The following is a 22992-nucleotide window of genomic DNA, read 5'->3' as shown; positions in this document are numbered from 1 at the left end:
CAAACACAGTAGTTATCTTTTATGAAGGAAAATAAAGATCTATTCTTTCTCCGCAGCTCAATTCAGATAAACAGACATGTGATATATTTGTCACTTTGTTATGAAATTATTTTTGAAGCCATCCAAAAAATATTAAAACGCACAGGAGTTCTTTCTTCTATATGATTAAAGAATCAGCATTATCTAAATTGTGGAAGTATAATTTTTGTACCATGTACTCCAAGGTTCCCATAGTTGTTGTTCCTTAATATATAGGGATTTGTCATTAGGAAATAACAATTCGTAGGAGTGGTGGAGTTGGGTTAATTCTATAACTTCTGTCATAGAAGGAAGAAAGTCAGTTTTCCATTTTCTAGTTATGGATAGTCTCGCAGCTAAAAGTATATGTGTTACTACTTTACGATATTGTTTGGGAATCGTATGTAAATTCATATTCAGAATGGCTAGTTCTGGTGAAAGTTGAAGGACAATACCTGTTACGGAAGTGAGTAAATGGGAGATTGCCTGCCAGTAGTTATGTAAGCTTGGGCAGTCCCACATAATATGAAATAGGGTCCCCAATTGGGTACAATTTCTCCAGAAATTAGGTGACGAGTTCCCCTTGAATTTTGCTAGGATATGTGGAGTCAGGTATTGTCTTTGAACAATTTTTTGTGCCAATTCCCATAGTGTAACACATGCAGTGGCCCTATATATGCTTCGTAGGGAAGCCATCCATTGTTTAATTGAAAAGTCTTGCCCCAAATCTTGTTCCCATTTAAGGAAGGAAGGTAGTTTGCTGGGTATGTTTTTTTTCCCCTAGAATTGGGTATATTGTAGCTACTCCTTTCTGTGAGGTGGCATGGTTATTGAGGAAAGACCATATTTTAACCGGGATTGAAGCTCTGAGTTGTGGATTGTGTAGCAGACACTTTTCTATTTGAATATATGTAGATTTCTCAGAATTCGGAAGCTGTAATTCATTACTTAACTGAGAAAAAGACTTTAATGAGCCCTGTTGGAAGAAGGAACCAAGTTTGATATCCCGACCCAAATTCCAGTCGTGTATTTGTACGCCAGGAATTAATGTTGGTATGATTGTTAGAGGAGGGTTTAACACCGTGATTGGAGTTTTATCCCATTTGTATGTGATGATTCTCTGCCAAGAGGGTAGCGTCGCTTTCACCATTGGTGGGTATTGAGCTGTAATTGTGGACTTCATTTTCCTACTAAGTAACCAGAATTGCATATTAGGCTGTCGTGTGATGTCTTTCTCAATTTGTCCCCATAAAGTTTTAGGAGTAGGCAAGAACCATTCTTGCAATTGGGTCAAAAGAGTTGCGTCATAATAATCCTGTAGATCAGGTACGGTCGCACCACCTATATTTCTATGTTTAATTAGTATATGGTATGCGCAACGGGATTTTTTGCCATTCCATAGATATTTTCCTAAACTGCTTTGTAAGGATTTAAAGTAGTATTTAGGGATACATATTGGAAGGGACCTGAGTTGATATAATAATTTTGGTAAGGTCATCATTTTGAAAGCTGCCAGGCGACCAGCCCATGTAAATTCGAATTTACTAAGTGTTGTCAGATCTGTTTCAAAATGTTTCTTAAATGGTAAAAAGTTTGTTTTAAATAACTGTTTTGTTTTGTTAGTGAGAGTGATTCCTAAGTAAGAAATCCCCTCGTCTTTCCAGTGGTAGGGGTATTTATTAGACAATAACTGCCTGGTTGTGTTATCTAATCCTAGGTCTAAAATATGGGACTTGGTTTCATTGATTTTATAATATGATGCTGCTCCAAATGTCGTTAGTATATTTTGGAGATTCGGGAGAGATGAAATAGGATCAGACACTATAAGCACTATGTCATCTGCGAACAGACTTATTTTATTATCTATTTGCCCAATTTTTATACCAGATAGTTTTGTGTCAGATCGTATACGTTCTGCTAGAGGTTTGATGGCTAAATTAAATATTAAAGGAGATAAGGGGCAACCTTGTCGTGTTCCATTCAAGATGCCAAAGGGCCTAGACATCATATCATTTGTGTATACTCTCGCTGAGGGGCCCTTATACAGTGCAAAAATTGCCGATAAAATATTTCCATGAAAGCCGAATTTTAAAAGCACTGACTGTAAATAGCCACAATGGACCCTATCAAACGCCTTCTCTGCATCCAAAGAAAGGAGCAGAGAAGGCGTTTGATGTCTCTCAGTGAAGTGTATAATATCAATCAGACGTCTTGTTGCATCTGAAGATTGTCGACCTTTAGTAAAGCCAGATTGATCTTTGTGAATGAGGTCTGGTATGTAGTTCATCAGTCGATTCGCTATTGCTTTGGCGTATATTTTGATGTCAATGTTCAATAATGAAATCGGTCTGAAATTTTGGGGAGCGTTGGGATCTTTGCCTGGTTTCGGCAGTGTTATGATCAAGGCCTGAAGCATCTCAGCCGGAAATTCTGGTTTGGATGCCGCTTCGTTAAAAAGTGAGCATAAGTGGGGAGCCAGTATATCTCGAAGTAATTTATAGTATTCTCCTATCATTCCGTCTGGGCCCGGAGATTTATTGTTGGGCAGGGAGTCTATAGTTCTAGCAATTTCTTCCACTGAAAATGGGACGTTAAGATCAGAGATTTGATCAGTAGTTAATGATGGGAGACTAATAGTATCTAAGAAATCACTTATTATCTTTGGGGTAGGTGTGGGAGTTTGAGAATCATCTTTAAGATTGTAAAGGGAGCTATAATAACAGCTAAATGCATTCGCTATGTGTTGGGGGTCTTGCAATTTTTCTCTAGTAATAGGGTGGTATAGATATGGAATCTTTGATTTGGAATATCTGCCTTTGATCCGAAGTGCCATGTTTTTTCCTGCTTTGTTGCTAGTATGGTAATATTTAGCTTTAAGTTTTCTAGTATGTTTTTCAAATGTATCCAATAAAGTCGTTCTGAGTTCCTGTCGTAATATTTGTAGTTTAGTTTTCAGTTGTTGTGATGGGTGACATTGGTTTTGGGAATCTAATGTTTTAATGTCAGCAGTAAGTTTCTCAATGAGTTTAATTTTATTTTTCCTGAATTGAGCATTCAGTTGCATTAGGATTCCCCTACTAAATGCTTTATGAGCACCCCATAGGGTGGCGGAGTCTGACACCGATCCCACATTATATTTAAAGAAATCAGTTATCTGGTTTTGTATAACTGTAGCATAGGTAGGCATTTTGATAAGATATGCATTTGTTCTCCATAGAAAATGGGTCGTTTGAGAGTGTTTAGGTAGAATAGTCATACTAATTGGGGCATGATCAGTCCAAGTGATGGGTGCAATGTCAGACTCCCTCACCCGCTGCAATAACCACTTATCCGTAAAAATATAATCGATACGAGTATAGGTATTATGTACCAGGGAATAATATGTGTATTCACGATCTCCAGGATGATGGCATCTCCATACATCATAGAGATCGCTTTTATTCAAAAAAAATTTAAGTGTACAGTTGGTTCTGGTTTTGGGATTAGAAGTGTCTAGTTCTTGTTCATGTATTGTGTTGAAGTCTCCACAAATTATTAAGGCACCTATTCGGCATTTACCTATTTTTCTCATCAGGCCATTCAGAAAATGGGATTGCCTTTTATTAGGCGCATACACATTTACCAATGTAGTAAGTGTATTATCAATGGTACATATTAAAGCGGAGGTCCACCCTAAAATGGACCTCCGCTCATCGGAATCCCCCCCCCCCTCCGGCGCCACAATCGGCACCTTTCAGGGGGGAGGGAGGTGCAGTTACCTGGATAATCCAGGTAACTGCACCCACTTCCGGGCTAGCTCTCTGCGGAAAGGGGCGTACGTTACGCCCCTTTCCGCAAGCGCCCGCCCCCTTCAGCAAGTGCCCCGCTGCCTGCTGGGAAACACACAGCTCCCAGAGGCAGCGGGGACCGTCCGGATTGCGCCGCGCGGCTCGCGCATGCGCAGTAGGGAACCGGGAAATGAAGCCGAAAGGCTCCATTTCCTGATTCCCATACCCAAGATGGCGGCGGCAGGACCTGACAGGCGAGCGAGCGATCGGCTTCGGGTGCCGACATCGTGGGCGCGCTGGACAGGTAAGTGTCACTATTTAAAAGTCAGCAGCTGCAGTATTTGTAGCTGCTGGCTTTTAAAAAAAAAAAAAAAAACGCGGAGTCCTGGTGGACTCCCGCTTTAATATGAGGTATCGTCCATTGGTATCTACAATAGATTCATGTTATTGAAAATTAACTGAATGATGTATGGCAATAAGTACTCCTCTTTTTTTCTGTTGGCCTGATGCTGTAAATATGTGAGGAAAGTTCTTATGGGTGCAAGTGGGAATAGCGCCTGTTTTGAAATGGGTTTCTTGTATACACAATATTTGACATTGCTGGGTGTTAGCCATTTGCCACATCAACGCTCTTTTTGCTGGATGGTTAAGACCATTAGTATTTAAAGATATTAACTTTATACTCATAAAAGGATATTAATAAGATTGAAAAAGTAAGTACATACTAGCCTGATAATAGCTTTAAATTCTACTTCCATGTGAACAATCTGTAGTTTGAAATGACTATGAATGTCCAAAAATTTAGTGACTGAAAAGTTTTGATTCAAATTTTGTAGGTTCACAACATACCTGTCCCTTTGAATGCTATGAGTTGTGTATAGGATACTGTGAAGAAAAAAATAAAAGTAAAAGCACAAACAAAAATATAACCAAACATTAAACTTAACTTGCAGTGGTAAACATTTCAATGTATACTGCAACATTAGAATGGGGAATTAGTTCAAAGGTCAGCTGTTCCAAAGATTTAGTATCGCACGGCACGGCGGGCAAGCTGATAGATCGGTTTCCTATAGATAGGATTGTATTTTGACCGGATCTAGTCAGTGAAAGCTAATGCCATTGTGGCGTAAGTTTCTCCGGATTCTTCTTAGCTCCGATAGGTGGAGTTGGTTCGGGGATAATACCCCATGCGTGAAGTAACTTAATGCCTTGTTCCACAGAAGTGATTGTATGGTAGGTGTCGTTCTTCTGTATCAGTAGTTTAGATGGTTGTTTCCAACGGTATTCAATTTTATGATTATGCAGAGCTTTTGTAATCGTGGAAAGTTGTCTTCTCATATCTAGAGTATGTTTAGACAAGTCAGCATAAATCTGGATTGTATTATATGGTTGTGGAAGTTGTCCTAGATGTCGCACTTTATATAGGATTTGTTCTTTAACATGGTAGAAGTGTACTCTAAGTAGTACATCACGTGGTATCTGTGGAGGGAGAAATGACGGTTTCGGAATCCGATGGATACGATCAATTGTGAGCTCTAAGGCTGGTATAGCTGGCAGCAAGTTGGAGAATAAGTCAGTGGCATATTTTTTAAGATCAGACTGCTGTATATTTTCAGGGATACCCCTGATTTTGAGATTGTTCTTCCTTGAGCGGTCTTCTAAATCTGCGATTTTAAATTTAAGCCACTCTTTTTCAGCTTTATTTTCTTCATGAGCATCTATTAAGTCATTAATAGTATTGGTCATGTCTCCCATAGAGTTCTCAATAGTGTGTACTCTTTCACCTAAGGAGTTCACTGCTTTGGAGAATTGATTTGTGAGTTGTAAAATATCCGTATGAAGCGAAGTATGTAAAGTTAATAGCATTTCTTTTAATTGGGTGTCCAGAATAGGCTGGTTATTAGTGGGGAATGCGGCTATAGGCGAAGCTATAGGAGTTATGACTGTGTTATCTTGACTAATATGATGTATTTTATGGCTTACCTCCTGGCCTGTGAAATCCAGTTTGATACGAGTTTTAGCCGGGCTGCGACATGTAGGGCTGAGGTAATCTTCCTCATGAGGAGATTCCAGATGTATTTTGTGATGTGATTCTTCTAGTGCAGCATCAGGCATGTCAGTGTAGTGCACTCTCCCTGAGGAGGCCGTTGCTGGTACAGCAGCTGTGAGAGGATCTGTGCCATCTTTTTTTCTCCCTCCCGCTGACTGAGAGGAGAATGTACTTTTTATATATTCAGAATGTACCAAGGAATCACACAGGTTTCTAGCCCTTGCCACAGTGAGGAGAGGTCTGGGACAGACATCTAAAAAGTACATATAGTGTGCAATATGAAGGCAACCCAAATCTCAGTAGTTGGTTTCATTGGGAGACACCACGGGGTAGAGAAATCAGTCTGACGGACGGAAGCATAATACAGTGGTGATGGCGAGAGTATCATAAGCTGTGGTTTATATCATTTGAAATGAAAAGATACCTTTTGCTTCAAGTACTCCCCTAGTGACATTTATGAATTAATTGGTGATCCTCTATTGCTCTGTGCATGTCATTGTCTATTAAAAGAAGTTATCGCCTATGCTATGAACACAAGCTGTATACTAAAAGTGTGATGAGGCAGAGATCATCCATCATATTGGATAAAATACATTTACCCGTTCACCCACCCAGTATACCTGCTATACCATCTGCTATTGAGTGAACTTTTTGGCAGAATATTTCTATGGACTTTTTGAATAGTCAGTGATATTTTGTTTGGTAGGGTGACTGTGGAATGAGTGGATTGTATGCAGCCGCGGCCCTGCTTGCATGTTTTTAATATATTTGACAACGTTGTCAATATTTATAACCACTTCCCGACCAGCGCACGACGATGTACGTCGACAGCATGGCACGGGCAGGCATATTGGCGTACATGTACGTCCAATATTCGTTGCCGCCGTGCCATCGGGAGCGCGCCGCCGGCGGTGCGCTCCCGCGCTGGTCGGGACCCCCGTGAGTCCGGTCACGGGACCCGCGGACTCGATCGCCGCGGGCATCCCCGCGATCGTCTCACGGAGCGGCCGAATGGAGGAAATGCTGTATAAACAACATTTTCCCATTCTGCCTAGCAACTAGTGACGCTGATCTCTGCTCCATGTGATTGGAGCAGAGATCAGTGTACACTAAATGAAAGCCCAACCCCCCCACAGTTAGTAACACACCCCTAGGAACACTTAACCCCTACACTGCCACCCACTGGTTAACCCTTTCACTGCCAGTGTCATTTACACAGGAATCACTGCATTTATATAGCAGTGATTACTGTATAAATGACAATGGTCCCAAAAATGTGTCAAAAATGTCCGATGGGTCCCCGACAATGTCGCAGTCACAATACAAATCGCAGATCGCCGCCATTACTAGTAAAAAAAAAAAAATTATTAATAAAAATGCTATAAAACTATCCCTATTTTGTAAACGCTATAACTTTTGCGCAAACCAATCAATAATCGCTTATTGCGATTTTTTTTACCAAAAATATGTAGAAGAATACGTATCGGCCTAAGTTGAGGGAAAAAAATGTTTTTTTATATATTTTTGGGGGATATTTATTATAACAAAAAGTAAAAAATAATGCGTTTTTTTCAAAATTGTAGCTCTATTTTTGTTTATAGCGCAAAAAATAAAAACCGCAGGGGTGATCAAATACCACCAAAAGAAAGCTCTATTTGTGGGAAAAAAAGGACGTCAATTTTGTTTGGGAGTCACGTCGCACGACCGCGCAATTGTCAGTTAAAGCGACGCAGTGCCGAATCGCAAAAAGGGGTCTGGTCTTTGACCAGCAAATTGGTCCGGTCTGAAAGTGGTTAAACAAGTTTGTGATATTTGTAAAACTTTTCATATGGTGTTGTAATAAAAATAGTGTTTTTTTTTGTAATAAAATAGATTTTTCACTAACTCCGGTGTTCGTTAGTGACCTACTTTTGGAGATATCTCTTTTTTTCTCCAGTTCTGTGGTTTATGCGATTTGGTTCACACGAACTGCATCCACAAATATTTGTGAATTAGAGTATGTGCATTATCTAAAATAATTTACATATAATTTCTGGGTAGATCCTGGTATCCCCATTATATGTTGACCACACCATTGTTTCTTAGGGTGAAAACTGAGGGGGGTTTTGTCAACCAAATAGTTTGAAGGTAATGAGATATTTGCCAGAACTGAGTCAGGTAGATCCAATTTATTAACACAGCAAGCGAGTTAGATGGGGCCGCAGCAGTGAAAACGTTTCTGATCCTGTACATCCCCTTATCCAGCCACAACTTGAAGGCCCTAATTTCCATTCCCGGGTTAAAGTCCAGATTGTGGAATTTATGAGCCAAGGGAGTGCGATCAGATACCAGAGATGGGAACTGCTTGAGCTTATCCCACAGGGCTATAGCATTGGACAGGGAGGGGGAAAGAATGGGAGGGCGATTTATGGATGGACACCATAGAAGAAAGTCTAGGGTGTGAGAGGAAACCACCTGTCTCTCAATATCTACCTGTCAGAAACCATGAAATCACACTTGTTTAATAAAATTAAAAAGAACAAACGTAGTGAAAACATAGCCAGAGTTCAGTAACCGGAAGGGATAGTAAGCCAAGCCAGAAGTTAGGGATCAAAGTAGTGGAACAGCAAGCAGGATCCTGAGCCAGAAGGGATGTCAGCAATGCCAGTCTTTAAACAGGAATGCAGGAGATGTTTCTTGTGATGATGACCAAGGTGAAGGCAGAGACCCTCTGGACTGGACGGCTTAAGAAGGCAGGACTGATGAGCAGGATATGAACAACAGTTGAGTAAATGTGGAGAGAGATGGGAGCTGGCAATTAGCTGACAGCAGAGTGGCCAGCTCAGAGAAGGAAGGGCTGAGCCCAGCCCTGACAGTACCCCCTCCTCAATGACCCCTCCCCCTCGGAGGACCACCAGGCTTCAAGAGAAAACATCTATGGAAATCACAGAGGAGGACAGGGGCATGTACGTCTGAGGATGAGACACAAGAGCATTCCTCTGGACCGTACCCCTTCCAATGCACCAGGTACTGTATGCACCCACAGAACCTACGGGAGTCAACAACGGACTATACTTCATACTCCTCAAAGTCCTCAACTTGTATAGGGTGAGGACGTGGCACCGAGATGGTAAAGCGGTTGCAGACCATAGGTTTTAATAAGGAGACGTGAAATACATTTGTCCAATAAACCAAGGTGTGAACTTCAGTGAGGGAACATGAAGTCGGAGGTTGTGAGATGACAGCCAGACCCTGTCCCCAACCTGGTAGGAAGGCGCAAGGCAGGCGTCTGCGCTCAGCATTGAGTCTGTACCTATTATTAGTATTACACAAAGTCTCCTGGACTTGTGCCCAAGTGGAACAAAGACCACAGAGATGCTCCTCTAATGCAGAATCACTCAAACTGCCTACCCCTGTCTGAGACAATCACCTTGGGCAAGCTATGTATGCGAAAGATCTCCTGAGGAAAAAATGGAAGCCAGTTCCTTAGAAGTGGGCAACTTCTTAAGTGGAATACAATGACATCTTTGAGAACCGGTCAACCACCATAAGGATAACTGTGTTGCCCTGGGAGTTGGGTAACTTCACAATTAAATCCATAGACAGGTGGGTCCAGGGCCACTCTCTATTGGGTATGTAGAAGGCAGTTACATCAGCACGTAGACTAGGCCACCAGAATTGTTGGGGAATGTCCCAACCGAGTTGATTCCCCCCAGGGTGGCCAGCAGCCTTGGGAGAATGGTAAGTCTGTAGCATGGCAGTATGGAGACTCTCTGGGGCAAAGCAGCGGTCAAAAGGTTTCTAAGGCAGAGCGTGGACCCGAGCAGCAAGAATTTTGTCATCCAAAGGAGAAGTGAGACTGGTGCAAACCGTAGCCAGAATATGATCAGGAGGAATCACTGGAACCGGAACTGACTCCAACATGGAAGTGGAGGAAAATTGTTGTGACAAGGTGTCAGCCCTTACATTATTAGTACCGGGGAAGAATGAGACAATGTAATTGAAGCTTGACAAGAAAAGAGCCCATCACGCCCCTTCTGGGAGAGAGGTGTTTAGCTTCAGACAAGAATGTGAGATTCTTATGGTCAGTAAGAATGAGAACCGGTACAGTGGTACCTTCAAGGAGATGTCTCCATTCTTTCAGGGCTAAAATGATCTCCAACCGCTCTCTGTCACCAGTCTTGTAATTGCACTCCGCAGATGACAATTTCCTGGAAAAGTAGCCACATGGATGCATAGCGCTCTCAGAGATAAGACGTTGAGACAGAAGGGCGCCAAAACCAGTCTCAGAAGCATCAACCTCTAGAATAAAAGGTAACATAGAATCAGGATGTGCCAACACAGGAGCAGAAATAAAGGCAGCCTTGAGACTCTCAAAGGCCTTAATGCATTCCGGAGATCAACTCAATGGGTTACCGTCCTTTCTGGTCATATCAGTCAGGGGCTTGACCAGAGACGAGAAGTTACGCATAAACTTCCAATAATAGTTGGCAAAGCCCAGGAAACGCTGCACAGGATGTAAACCCATGGGTCGGGGCCACTGTAGGACTGCCGAAAGTTTCTCTGGGCCAATCGAAAAACCAGCAGTGGAAATGACAGGAATTGGACAGCTGAGTAACTGTGGAAAGAGATGGGAGCTGGAAATTAGCCAACAGCTGAGCGGCCAGCTCAGACAAGGAAGGCGACACTACCCAGTCCAGTTTGACCATCTTAGAGTATATTGTTGAAAGCTGGGCAAGTCTTGCAGCCTGGTAATACCGGAAAAGATTTGGATGACCCATTCCATGCTCTGAAAAGTGTGTGTGGCAAGATTCTGTGACCCGACTTACCCCAGACATTTAATGATTTTTCTTTGGAACAAGTTCAAGTGGTCCTTCCTGATTAGGATTGGAAGAGAGAAAAAAAAGGTATAAGCGTCTCAGGAGGAGAGTCATTTTGATGGAGTTAATTTTGCCCAATCAAGAAAGTTTGTATTGGGTCCAGGTTTTAAGGTCCGTTTCTATCTTCCAGTATAAGGTAGGATAGTTAGCAGAATACAATTGTTTAAACTTGGGAGTAAGGTTTATTCCTAGGTACCTAATGATAGATTCACTCCATTCAAATTGAAAGGATTCATTCAGTTGGGCCACCAATGATGTAGGAAAGGCAGATATAGGTGTGCCACCCGCTATTTTTGTCCCTCCTGTCCTGGCCAATAGGGATGAGCTTGGTGTTTGAGTCAAACGCATGTTCGACTCAAACACCGGCTGTTCGCCTGTTCGGCGAAGCCAGAACTCTGTGGGTCTTTCGCGCCAAATTCATGTGGCGCTCATGGCCCACCATGCACTATGCTATCGCAGTGCATTGCTGGCTCATGATTGGCCAAGCATGCACTTTGACCCCGCATGCTTGGCCAATCACACCGCCGGCAGCGAGGAGAGCCATGATTGGCAAAAGGCAGGATGCCTGTGGCCAATTATAGCTCAGGCTGTGTAGTACACGCCCCACACTATATAAGGCTGCCAGCGCGACGGCCTTGTGTAGTGTTCCGGCGTCTGCAGGAGTTAGTGGGTGTTGCCTGTGTGCCTTCAGCGCAGTATACACCTGTAGCTACATATATTGCTCTTCTCTAATTGAGCCATCAGCCATCTGCAGGAGTTAGTGGGTGTTGTCTGTGTGCCTTCAGCGCAGTATACACCTATATCTATCTATATTGCTCTTCTCTAATTGAGCCATCTGCCATCTTCAGGAGTTAGTGGGTGTTGTATGTGTGCCTTCAGCGCAGTATATACCTGTATCTACCTATATTGCTCTTCCCTAATTGAGCCATCTGCAGGAGTTAGTGGGTGTTGTCTGTGTGCCTTCAGTGCAGTATACATCTGTATCTACCTATATTGCTCTTCTCTAATTGATCCATCTGCCATCTGCAAGAGTTAGTTGGTGTTGTGTGCCTCCAGCACAATATACACCTGTATCTACCTATATTGCTCTTCTCTAATTGAGCCATCTGCCATCTGCAGGAGTTAGTGGGTGTTGTCTGTGTGCCTCCAGCACAGTATACACCTGTATCTACCTATATTGCTCTTCTCTAATTGAGCCATCTGCAGGAGTTAGTTGGTGTTGTCTGCCTCCAGCACAGTATACACCTGTATCTACCTATATTGCTCTTCTCTAATTGAGCCATCTGCCATCTGCAGGAGTTAGTGGGTGTTGTCTGGGTGCCCTCAGCAAAGTATACACCTGTATCTACCTATATTGCTCTTCTCTAATTGAGCCATCTGCAGGAGTTAGTTGGTGTTGTGTGCCTCCAGCGCAGTATACACCTGTAGCTACATATATTGCTCTTCTCTAATTGAGCCATCAGCCATCTGCAGGAGTTAGTGGGTGTTGTCTGTGTGCCTTCAGCGCAGTATACACCTATATCTATCTATATTGCTCTTCTCTAATTGAGCCATCTGCCATCTTCAGGAGTTAGTGGGTGTTGTATGTGTGCCTTCAGCGCAGTATACACCTGTATCTACCTATATTGCTCTTCCCTAATTGAGCCATCTGCAGGAGTTAGTGGGTGTTGTCTGTGTGCCTTCAGTGCAGTATACATCTGTATCTACCTATATTGCTCTTCTCTAATTGATCCATCTGCCATCTGCAAGAGTTAGTTGGTGTTGTGTGCCTCCAGCACAATATACACCTGTATCTACCTATATTGCTCTTCTCTAATTGAGCCATCTGCCATCTGCAGGAGTTAGTGGGTGTTGTCTGTGTGCCTTCAGCGCAGTATACACCTGTATCTACCTATATTGCTCTTCTCTAATTGAGCCATCTGCAGGAGTTAGTTGGTGTTGTGTGCCTCCAGCACAGTATACACCTGTATCTACCTATATTGCTCTTCTCTAATTGAGCCATCTGCAGGAGTTAGTTGGTGTTGTCTGCCTCCAGCACAGTATACAACTGTATCTACCTATATTGCTCTTCTCTAATTGAGCCATCTGCCATCTGCAGGAGTTAGTGGGTGTTGTCTGGGTGCCCTTAGCAAAGTATACACCTGTATCTACCTATATTGCTCTTCTCTAATTGAGCCATCTGCAGGAGTTAGTTGATGTTGTGTGCCTCCAGCGCAGTATACACCTGTAGCTACCTATATTGCTCTTCTCTAATTGAGCCATCTGCCATCTGCAGGAGTTAGTGGGTGTTGCGTGCCTCCCGCACAGCACAATATACACCTGTATCAACCCTTTTTTGCTGGTGTTCTATAATAAAGGCATCTGCAGGAGTTAGTGGGTGTTGTGTGCCTCCAGCACAGCACAATATACACCTGTATCTGACCTTTATTGCTGGTGTTCTATAATAAAGGCATCTGCAGGAGTTAGTGGGTGTTTTGTGCCTCCAGCACAATATACACTACCCAATTGCTGGTTTTCCCATCTCCCTTCAGGCCATTACCATGTCTGGAAGGCCAACAAGGAGAGGCAGACAGGCACAAGCCAATAAAAGAGGGCAAGCAGGCTCTGTGTCTAGAGACAAAAGTGCTGGTCGTGGACGTGGTGCATCGTCATCAGCACATGGCCATGGGACACGCTTGTCCTTCTTTTCGGCAGCTGGACATGTTGAACCGCAACATGCCAACGACTTGGTAGAGTGGATGACCAAGCCCTCTTCATCCTCCTCATCCTCTCTCACCCAGGCTCAGGGTACTAGCAAAGCAGCTACCAACACAGCCTTATCCCTCGTCTCAATGTCATCATCAGTGACTCCTTCCCTAGACCCACCACGTCCTCCTAAGGAGTCTCCTGAACTCTTTGAGCACAGTGTTGTGTACATTCTCCAAGAGGATACCCAGTGCTTTGTAGGCTCTGATGATGATACTCAGCTAGAGGAAGGCAGTAGTGTGAGTGCAGAGAGAGGGGATGCTCAAGAAGGACAGCGATCTAGCTGTCATGTTCCACAAGCTGCAGCATACTGCCAGGTTTGCTCCAGCGATGAAGAGGTAGGGGATGATGAGGGCACTGACTCCACGTGGGTGCCTGGTAGGAGAGAGGAGGAGGAGGAGGAGGAAGAGGCACATGTCCAACAAAGCAGGATGCCCTCTGGGGGCCAGCTTAGGGGCAGCACACTGACTGAATCACACCACAGAGCTCCGCCTGTGCAGGGCGCTGCCTCTGCGCATTATTCTAAAAGTTCTTTGGTGTGGGCCTTTTTTGAGACGAGTACATCAGATCACACCGCTGCTATTTGCAACATATCTCTCAAGCGTATCTCGCGTGGCCAAAACATCAGCCGCTTGGGCACCACATGCTTGACCAGACATATGTTGACCTGCCATGCAGCTCGTTGGCAAGCTTACCTCAAAGACCCAAACCAAAGAACAAAGCGGACCTCTCCTTGCTCCTCATCAGCTGGGATCTCCAACCCCACTAGACCTTCAGTCCTCTCTGAAACCTGCTCTGAGAGGAATGAAGGTGTAGAATTAGGTGTGTCACAGCCAAGTGCTTGCGGGCACTCTGCTAGCAGTACGCCCACGGCCGATTGTAGCAGGCAAATGTCCCTGCCCCAGCTGCTGGACCGTAGAAAGAAGTTCACTCCCAGCCATCCACATGCCCAGCGGTTGAATGCTAGCTTGGCTAAATTGATAGCACTTCAACTGCTACCTTTTCAGTTGGTAGACTCGGCTCCCTTCTGTGAGTTTGTGCAATGTGCGGTTCCTCAGTGGCAGGTCCCAAAATGCCACTTTTTCTCACGGAAGGCGATTCAGGCTCTCTAACGACATGTGGAAGGCAATGTCCTTGCCTCGCTGGACAGGGCGGTCAGCGGTAAGGTGCATATTACCGCTGACTCATGGTCCAGCAGGCATGGACAGGGACGTTACCTGTCTTTCACGGCCCATTGGGTCACTCTTCTGGCAGCTGGGAAGGATGCAGGACAAGGTGCAGTAGTGTTGGAGGTTGTTCCGCCACCACACCTCCAAAATGCTACTACTGGTTGGGACACACCTCTCTCCACCTCTCTCCTCCACCCCCTCCTCTTCTTCTTCCTCCATGGCCTCTTCCAGTGCTCGGTCCAGCGGTGCTCTGTAGGCTTTCAAGGGGCTACGCAAGTACGCAGGCAAAACGATGTCATGCCGTGCTTGTGCTGGTTTGTTTAGGGGACAGGAGCCACACTGGGACAGATATTTTGTCAGAACTGCAGGGGCAGGCCGAGAGGTGGTTGACGACACGCCAGCTTAAGCCAGGATTGGTGGTTTGCGACAGTGGCACCATCCTCCTCTCCGCCCTCCGACAGGGACAACTGACCCATGTGCCCTGTGTGGCTCACGTCCCTAACCTGGTGGTGCAGCGGTTCCTGGGCAGGTACCCAGGCTTACAGGATGTCCTGAAGCAGGCCAGGAAAGTCTATGTGCATTTCCGCAGATCATTTAATGCCTGTGCTTGGCTGGCTGAGCTCCAAAAGGAGTTGAACCTACCCAAGAACCGCATTATATGTGACATGCCCACCAGGTGGAGCTCAACATTGGCCATGCTTCAGCATCTGCACACGCTGCAGAGGGCCATCAATGAGTACCTGTGCAACTACGGCACCAGGACAGGATCAGGGGAGCTCTGTTTTTTCTCACCACGCCAGTGGGGCATGATCAGGGATGCATGCACTGTCCTGTCACCGTTTGAGGAGGCCACAAGGATGGTGAGCAGTGACAGTGCATGCATCAGTGACACTATGCCTCTTGTCCACCTGTTGGAGCATACGCTGCATGGAATAATGGACAGAGCACTTGAGGCAGAACAGAGGCAGGAAGAGGAGGACTTCCTTGCCTCTCAAAGCCTCCTTTTTCCAGACAGTGTTCCTGCTGTCCCACCCATCACACAGGAAGAGGACGAGAAGGACGAGGTAGAGGAGGATGATTGTGTCAGCATGGAGGTGAAGCCTGGCACTCAGCATCAGCAGTCTTGTAGGGATGATTTACAGTCCCAAGAAACCCGTGGACTTGTACGTGGCTGGGAGGAGGTAGCTGCGGATCATGTTGTCCTTAGTGACCCAGAGGACTCTGGACAAAATGCGTCAGCTAACCTATGCTGCATGGCCTTCCTGATCCTGCAAAGCCTGCGGAAGGACCCTCATATTCTTCGGATCAAGGAGAGGGACCATTACTGGCTGGCCACTCTCCTTGATCCACGGTACAAGGGTAAGGTTTTAGACCTTATCTTGCCGTCGCAGAGGGAGCAGAGGATGAGACATCTCTGGGAGGCCTCGCAGAAAGGTCTGTGCAACGCATTCCCAGAGGCTGGGAGGATACAAACTCCTGGTCCTGGACAACGTGTTGCTGAAGCATCGGTCAGAAGGAACGGTGGAGAAGGTGGCCGTCTGACCGATGCGTTCAGACAATTTTTTAGTCTGCAGCCCCAAGGTATGATCGGTTCTAGCAACCATCGCCAACGTCTGATTTACATGGTGCAGGAATACCTAGGGGCAAGGTCAGACTTGGACACCTTTCCCACCGAAAATCCTCTGGCTTTCTGGGTCTTGAGGATGTATCACTGGCCAGAGCTTGCACAGTTGCAATTGAGCTACTGACCTGTCCTGCATCCAGCGTTCTTTCGGAACGCACCTTCAGTGCTGCTGGTGGCTTTGCAACCGATCACAGGGTGCGCCTATCCACCGACTTGGTTGATTGACCGACCTTCATAAAGATGAATCACTCTTGGATCACCACCAGCTACCAAGCACCTGAAGCTGATGTAACCGAATAATTTTTTTTAAATAACATCCCTTCAAGACTGCCTATGCTGATGCTGAGTGACTGTCCTGTTATGTTGACTGTATCCTCTTCCTCCTCTGCTGATATCTTGGAAGAACATTTTTGGTTCTGGGTGATGTCACCAGCCCAATTTTTCAGCCCCTGTTTAACAGGGGCGTGTAATTACAATTTTTGATGCAATGCTTTGCAGCAGGGCTCATTCCTGCACTACAAACAGAGTATATGGGAGAGGTTGCAGTGTCGTGGCACCAGCACCAGTGCCACCAGCCCAATTTTTCAGCCCCTGTTTAACAGGGGAGTGTAATTACAATTTTTGATGCAATGCTTTGCAGCAGGGCTCATTCCTGCACTACAAATCGTGTATATGGGAGAGGTTGCAGTGTCGTGGAACCAACACCAGTGCCTAAGGCCCAATTTTTCAGCTCCTGTTTAACAGGGGCATGTAATACAATTTTTGATTCAATGCTTTGCAGCAGGGCTCATTCCTGCACTCCAAATAGAGTATCTGGGAGAGGTTGCAGTGTTGTGGCACCAGCAAGCAGTGCCTAAGGCCCAATTTTTCAGCCCCTGTTTAACAGGGGCATGTAATTACAATTCTTGATATAATATTTCACAGCAGGGCCCATACCTGCGCCCACCGAGAGTAACTGTGAGGACTTACAGTGTTGTGGCACCAGCACCACTACCACCACCACCACAACCACCAAAGGCCCTATTATTCTACCTCTGTTCAACAATGGCATGTAATTACAATTCTTGATATAATTGTTCACAGCAGGGCTCTCCAGCGCCTACCAAGAGTCACTTTGAGGGCTTACAGTGTTGTGGCAACAACAACACCTTAGGTGCAAATTTCTGCAGAGCATATAGGGCAGGCCCCTACTTTCAAACATCCAACTTACAAACGTCTCCTACTTGCAAACGGAAGGAGACAACAGGAAGTGAGATGAAAAAAGACGGACGGGCAAAAAAATTATACAGGGGTGATAACCCTTCACTATGTTTTCCAAAAAGCTTAAAAATAGATTTTTTGACTGGAGCTACACTTTAAAAATGTACCAGTTCAAAATTACAAACAGATTCTAGTTAACACAACAAACCTATGCAGTCCCTGTCTTGTTTGAACCACCTGTATACTGCTGTTCTGAGTATATAGGGCCTGGGGGCCCCACATCTTTCCTTTTTTTAATATGGGTACGGGGTTCCCCTTAATATCTGTACAAGACCCAAAGGGGCTGGTAATGGGCAGGGGGGGGCTCCCCATGCCATTTTTCTCAATGATTTTCATCCATATTGCCAGAACCAGATACTATATTAAAACAGCAAGCAGTTTTAAATGACTTTTTTTCCGTTAAATGTAATTTTGTGCAGGGACTTTTCTAAACACGGGAAACACGCGCCACTTCACAGGCATACTATAGATACCCTCCAGGCATGATATTTAAAGGAATATTTCACTTTTTTTTTCACTTTAATCGTCATTAAAATCAATGCTCCCGAAAAAAACGAGAGTTTTAAAAAAAAAAATTGGCATTGACCAATGTCCCCTGGGGCAGGAGCCAGATCCCCAAACCCTTTTTAGGACAATATCTTGCATATTAGCCATTAAAATTAGCACTTTTTATTTTGAACGTTCGAGTCCCATAGACTTCAATGGGGTTCTAAAGTTCGCACGAATTTTAGGTCCGTTCGAAAGTTCTGGTGTGAACCGAACCAGGGGGTTTTCAGCTCATCCCTACTGGCCAACCTGGTCCCTGCATCAGGGACTGTTTCCGTCGCATAGCACAGTCTAGTGCATACATTCACACAGGGTCTTGAAAGATGTTAGATAGTCAGAAAATTGGCTATAGCATTTTGAGGGACCCTAGCCTGGAAAGTTTAAAGTTTTTTACAGTTACAAAAAAAGTGTAATAAAAGTCAAAAAAACATAAAAAGTAAAAAAATGTAATTGAATCAAAAAGCCAAAAATAGTTGTCATTTTATTGAGTTAATGTTCTGTTCTTACTGTTTTACTGTATTGTATACTAGAATGCTTTACTGTAATGTTTTATTGCTACTGTTTTTTGTTTTTTAAAGCGGAGTTCCACTCAAAAGTGGAACTACCGCTTATCCGTCTCCTCCCACCTCTGGTGCCATATTTGGCACCTTTTAGGTAGGAGGGCGGTACAGGTACCAGTTTTTGACAGGTACCGTTCCCTACTTCCAAGAGATGGGGCCATGTATATACGCTCTTTTTTTTAACTACAGTGGGGAAATCGCCTCCTACAGCACTTTAGTCACTGATTGATGTCTTCCAAAAGCAAACCCTGTTGTTGTCAGAATAAACAGATCAGCACTGCAGCTGAATGGCGTACCTGCAAAGCAAACAATGGTTAAATAGGAGGTCCAGCCTCCCCATGAAAAAATAAAAGTCAGCAGCTACAAATACTGCAGCTGCTGACTTTTAATATTTGGACACTTACCTGTCCAGGGAGCCCACGATGTCGGCACCCTAGCCGATCTTTGGATCGGCTGTCTGGTGCAGCCACAGCCTTTCCTGTTAACGGAACCTGGCAGTGGAGCCTTTCGGCTTCACAGCTGATTCCCTACTGCGCATGCACGAAGCTCGCTGCACTTTTTAATTGGTCCGGCGGCAGAGGCAGGAGGGGACCAATGTTCTGGAGATATGGCAGCATACAGACGGGGCTGTGAACAAACAAGCAGCTGGTGTTCGAGTCGAACTTACATTTGACTCGAACATACAGCCCATCCCTACTTTTGGCATGACACAAGACTGATCATCTTTTCTTCTCCAGACCAGGTTTTTCCTGGATGCCCCAAACAATCGGAAAGGGGATTCATCAAAGAAAATAACTTTACCCCTAGTCCTCAGTGGTCCAATATCTATACCTTTTGCAGAATATAAATCTGTCCCTGTTTTTCCTGGAGAGAAGTGGCTTTTTTCTGCCCTTCTTCACACAAGGCCATCCTCCCAAAGTCTTCACCTCACTGTGGGTGCAGATGCACTCACACCTGCATGCTGCCATTTCTGAGCAAGCTCTGCACTGGTGGTGCCCCGATTCTGCAGCTGGATCAACTGTAGGTGGACAGCAGGCTTAACAGCAGATCCTCTCAGCTCCTTTCCTTGATTTTGGTCCCTCGAATGTAGAGCACAGACCCAACAATAGGTCGATACCCATTGCTATCCTCACTGGACTAGCCGATCTGGATTAGTTTGCCCAGGAAAAGTGTGAGACAAAACACACAGCCAGCAGCAGAGTCCAGCATAGCATGGCTGTAAAAAGAGAGAGGATGGTTGGGAACCACACACCACTGCGCTTTTCTCAGTGGCAACATAGTGGTAGCTGAGAGGATGAGCAGGCTGAGGAGCTACACAGTGAGCAAACGGGTCCCAACTACACGAGCATGTCACCTCATGGACTTAGCTCTTTTATTGCAAAAAGAATGCCGGCAACTGGATTGCTCCTTCTTATATCTTTATTAAGCACAAACAGCAGTGCGACATCAAAACGCTAACAAGTTTTGGCAAAAGCATTCCTCATGCGATGCAGCATTTGTTATTTTGGATCGTTAGTAATAGTTAATTTTAGTTAGTTATGATTTCAAATTTTCAAATTTTTGGGTTTTCTAATTTTAGTTCTTAATTTTTGGATTTTCATTCTTTTGAATTTTCAGATTTTTGTTCTTATTTTCAAATTATCAAATTTCCATTTTTATTTTCAAATTTTCATTCTCATTTTCACATTTTCATTCTTAAATTCAAATTTTCATATTTTTTTCATTTTCAATTTTTCCGATTTTTGGAAAAATTAGTTGAATAGTTTTTGGTAATTGCAATATTTTCGAATTACCGGTAATGAATTTGTAGAATTTAGTCAAAAACTAATTTGGAAAAAAACAAATTGCACATTTAGTGGACAAGACTGGGTGTGCCACATGCTACAGGCAAAGTATCAGCAGTGATAATGTTGAAGGGCATGCCCTCTGCAACATCTTCTCATCCCACTGTAGTGTGGGCACAGACTACATGAGGATAACAATGCTGCTCTGATTTTAGGAACAGTGCAGCAATGTTGTCACCCTATTACAGGAAGTTGCATGAGGTGGACTTTAATGGCAGGACCAACTGTATCTGTGAAACTTTGCTGGGGCTGTGGGAAGCTGTAAGTGCTCTTGTTATTAACTCCCGGGAACTCCACAGAGAGGAAGCTGCAGGGCCATCCTCAGAGCACCGTACACACGGCTGGGGTGTGTTCCTGGACAGCACTTTATACAGTACTGACCGTTGCTGATATACTAATGGGTTGAAGGATCATCTGCTGCTGACACTTCTTTGTTTGTGGAAAGATACAACGATCGGAGGTCCTATTTACATCTGACCCTATAGATACCCATATTGCAGGAACACCGGCTACGGAATTAGGATTATATATGCCTGGGGTGAGGCGCTCTGGTGAGTGCATACGCAAGAGGGGAAAACTAAAGAAGGAGGGAAGCAATGAAAAGTCACTTTTTTCCTTGCTGTTTTTGCACATTTTTTCACTTGTGGACTGTGGTTGGAAGATATTTATTTATATTTTTGGTATTTTTCATATTTTTATTTTGTAATATTTGGACTTTCATATATTTTTGGACACTTTATTATTATTTTTTTATTTATTCTGGATAGTTTTATTATCTTATTTGCACTTTATTATTATATTTGTGGGTGGAAATTTACAGTAATTTTTAGGCACTTTTTATTTTTATTTATAAATTCTGTGAATTTCTGTACACTGTAGGAAGACATATGTATTTACAGAGTATTGATTCAATTGATTTTTGCCATTCACATACTATCGTTTTTTTATGTCCTTTTATGCAATTAATCTGCTTTTTGATTTTTATAGATTACTTTATTTATAGAGATATTATCTTTACACACAGCTGTGGGCTGATTACATTTTTTGTGTGCATTGAGTGTATGGAGTGTAGGTGTATTTGTTGTGAACAGCACCATTTTCCCTATGTTTGCATATTATATTTTGGCTTCACTTTGGTGGGGTCCTAGAGGGAGGCTGCAGTTTGTTTCTCCTAAGCGCGGATATCTTTGAATTTTTTTACAGTGTTGTATGACTGCGCAATTTTCATTCAAATTACCACAGCGCTGAAAGCTGAAAATTGGTCTGGGCAGGAAGGTGTCTAAGTACCTGGTATTGAAGTGGTTAATGTTCTACTTTAGAGTGCTTTAAATGTTCTTCCATAGCATTTTGGTATAAATATGCCAGGTTTTTTTAGGCTAATATGGTGAAAACTTGACAAGTGACGAAACTGCATGATACTGACTGTGTTGTCTTTCAGGGACCAATCATAATAAAAAAAACTCCTAAAACTTCACTTCATTGTAAGGTGTAATTGCTGCTTTTCATCTTAATGCTTCCAGCTTGTATGGGACAGATCCTTTTTTCTTGGGTGCGCTATAGCCTATTGTCCTTCCAACAATCCCCCTGTCTACATCTATGTGTGTCAGTACTGCCCAGCGTAAGTACATTTAACATATTTTTATTTTATTAAACAGAAATCAAACTATACAAATTAAAAACACAGCTGAAATATGCATATAGTACGTGAACTATCAAAATGTTTGTGTAGGGATCTGCTACCCTCTACTGTCTGTATTTTCAAACGCCTGGGATGCTTGACATACAGTATTATGTATGCACTTCCTGTCTCTGGGTTGTTGGGTTGAAAATTCCAGAAGGAAGAAATGGAGAGAGGAACTAAGACCCCATTTTCATGGAAAAGATGCTGCAGAATCAGGGGTTATATGGGTCTCCAAAAGAGATGGATGAACATCCAATGGGACGTTTCGGGAACGCGAAGCGCGAACGCGGCCAAAAGTTTGTGAACCGCAAAGTTTGCGGCGGGCCCCATTGAGTTCAATGGCAGGCGAACTTTAAAAACCTACAGATCATATTTTCAGCCACAAAATACTTACTAGCTGTGCATACATAGTCCCACCACATGGCCACTGACATAACACATGTATGAAGTGAATCTGGGATCGACAACTACAAGCATTCTTTTTTTACATGTGAAATTTTGACAATTCAGGACTCAGGAGCGCATGAAGGCAATGGAGGAGAGGAAAGGTCAGGGTAGGCTATGAAGAGGGTGCAGGAGATGATCACCAGCACAGCGATATAGAGCACTGACACCAGCACCGTGATAGAGTACACTGACACCAGCACCGTGATATAGAGCACTGACACCAGCACCGTGATATAGAGCACTGACACCAGCACCGTGATAGAGTGCACTGACACCAGCACCGTGATAGAGTGCACTGACACCAGCACCGTGATAGAGAGCACTGACACCAGCACCGTGATAGAGAGCACTGACACCAGCACCGTGATAGAGAGCACTGACACCAGCACCGTGATATAGAGCACTGACACCAGCACAGTGAT

The 22992-nt window shown here is 44.0% G+C and overlaps 1 protein-coding gene across 1 annotated transcript in view; it reads left to right on the top strand.

The window, feature by feature from the left end:
• Positions 1–22064, top strand: part of LOC143986774 (cysteine-rich venom protein ablomin-like) — an 87478-nt gene extending 65414 nt beyond the window's left edge. Inside the window, exon 5 of the mRNA XM_077485180.1 lies at positions 21963–22064. Within this exon, the coding sequence (XP_077341306.1) occupies positions 21963–22064 (102 nt within the window). The remainder of the gene's footprint in view (positions 1–21962) is intronic.
• Positions 22065–22992: the final 928 nt, after the last annotated feature.

Source organism: Lithobates pipiens, unplaced genomic scaffold (genome assembly GCF_037356315.1).
Source record: "Lithobates pipiens isolate NorthernLeopardFrog02 unplaced genomic scaffold, aLitPip1_a1.2 Scaffold_18, whole genome shotgun sequence".
Lineage (NCBI taxonomy): Eukaryota > Metazoa > Chordata > Amphibia > Anura > Ranidae > Lithobates > Lithobates pipiens.
This window is presented reverse-complemented; position numbering and strand designations above follow the sequence as displayed.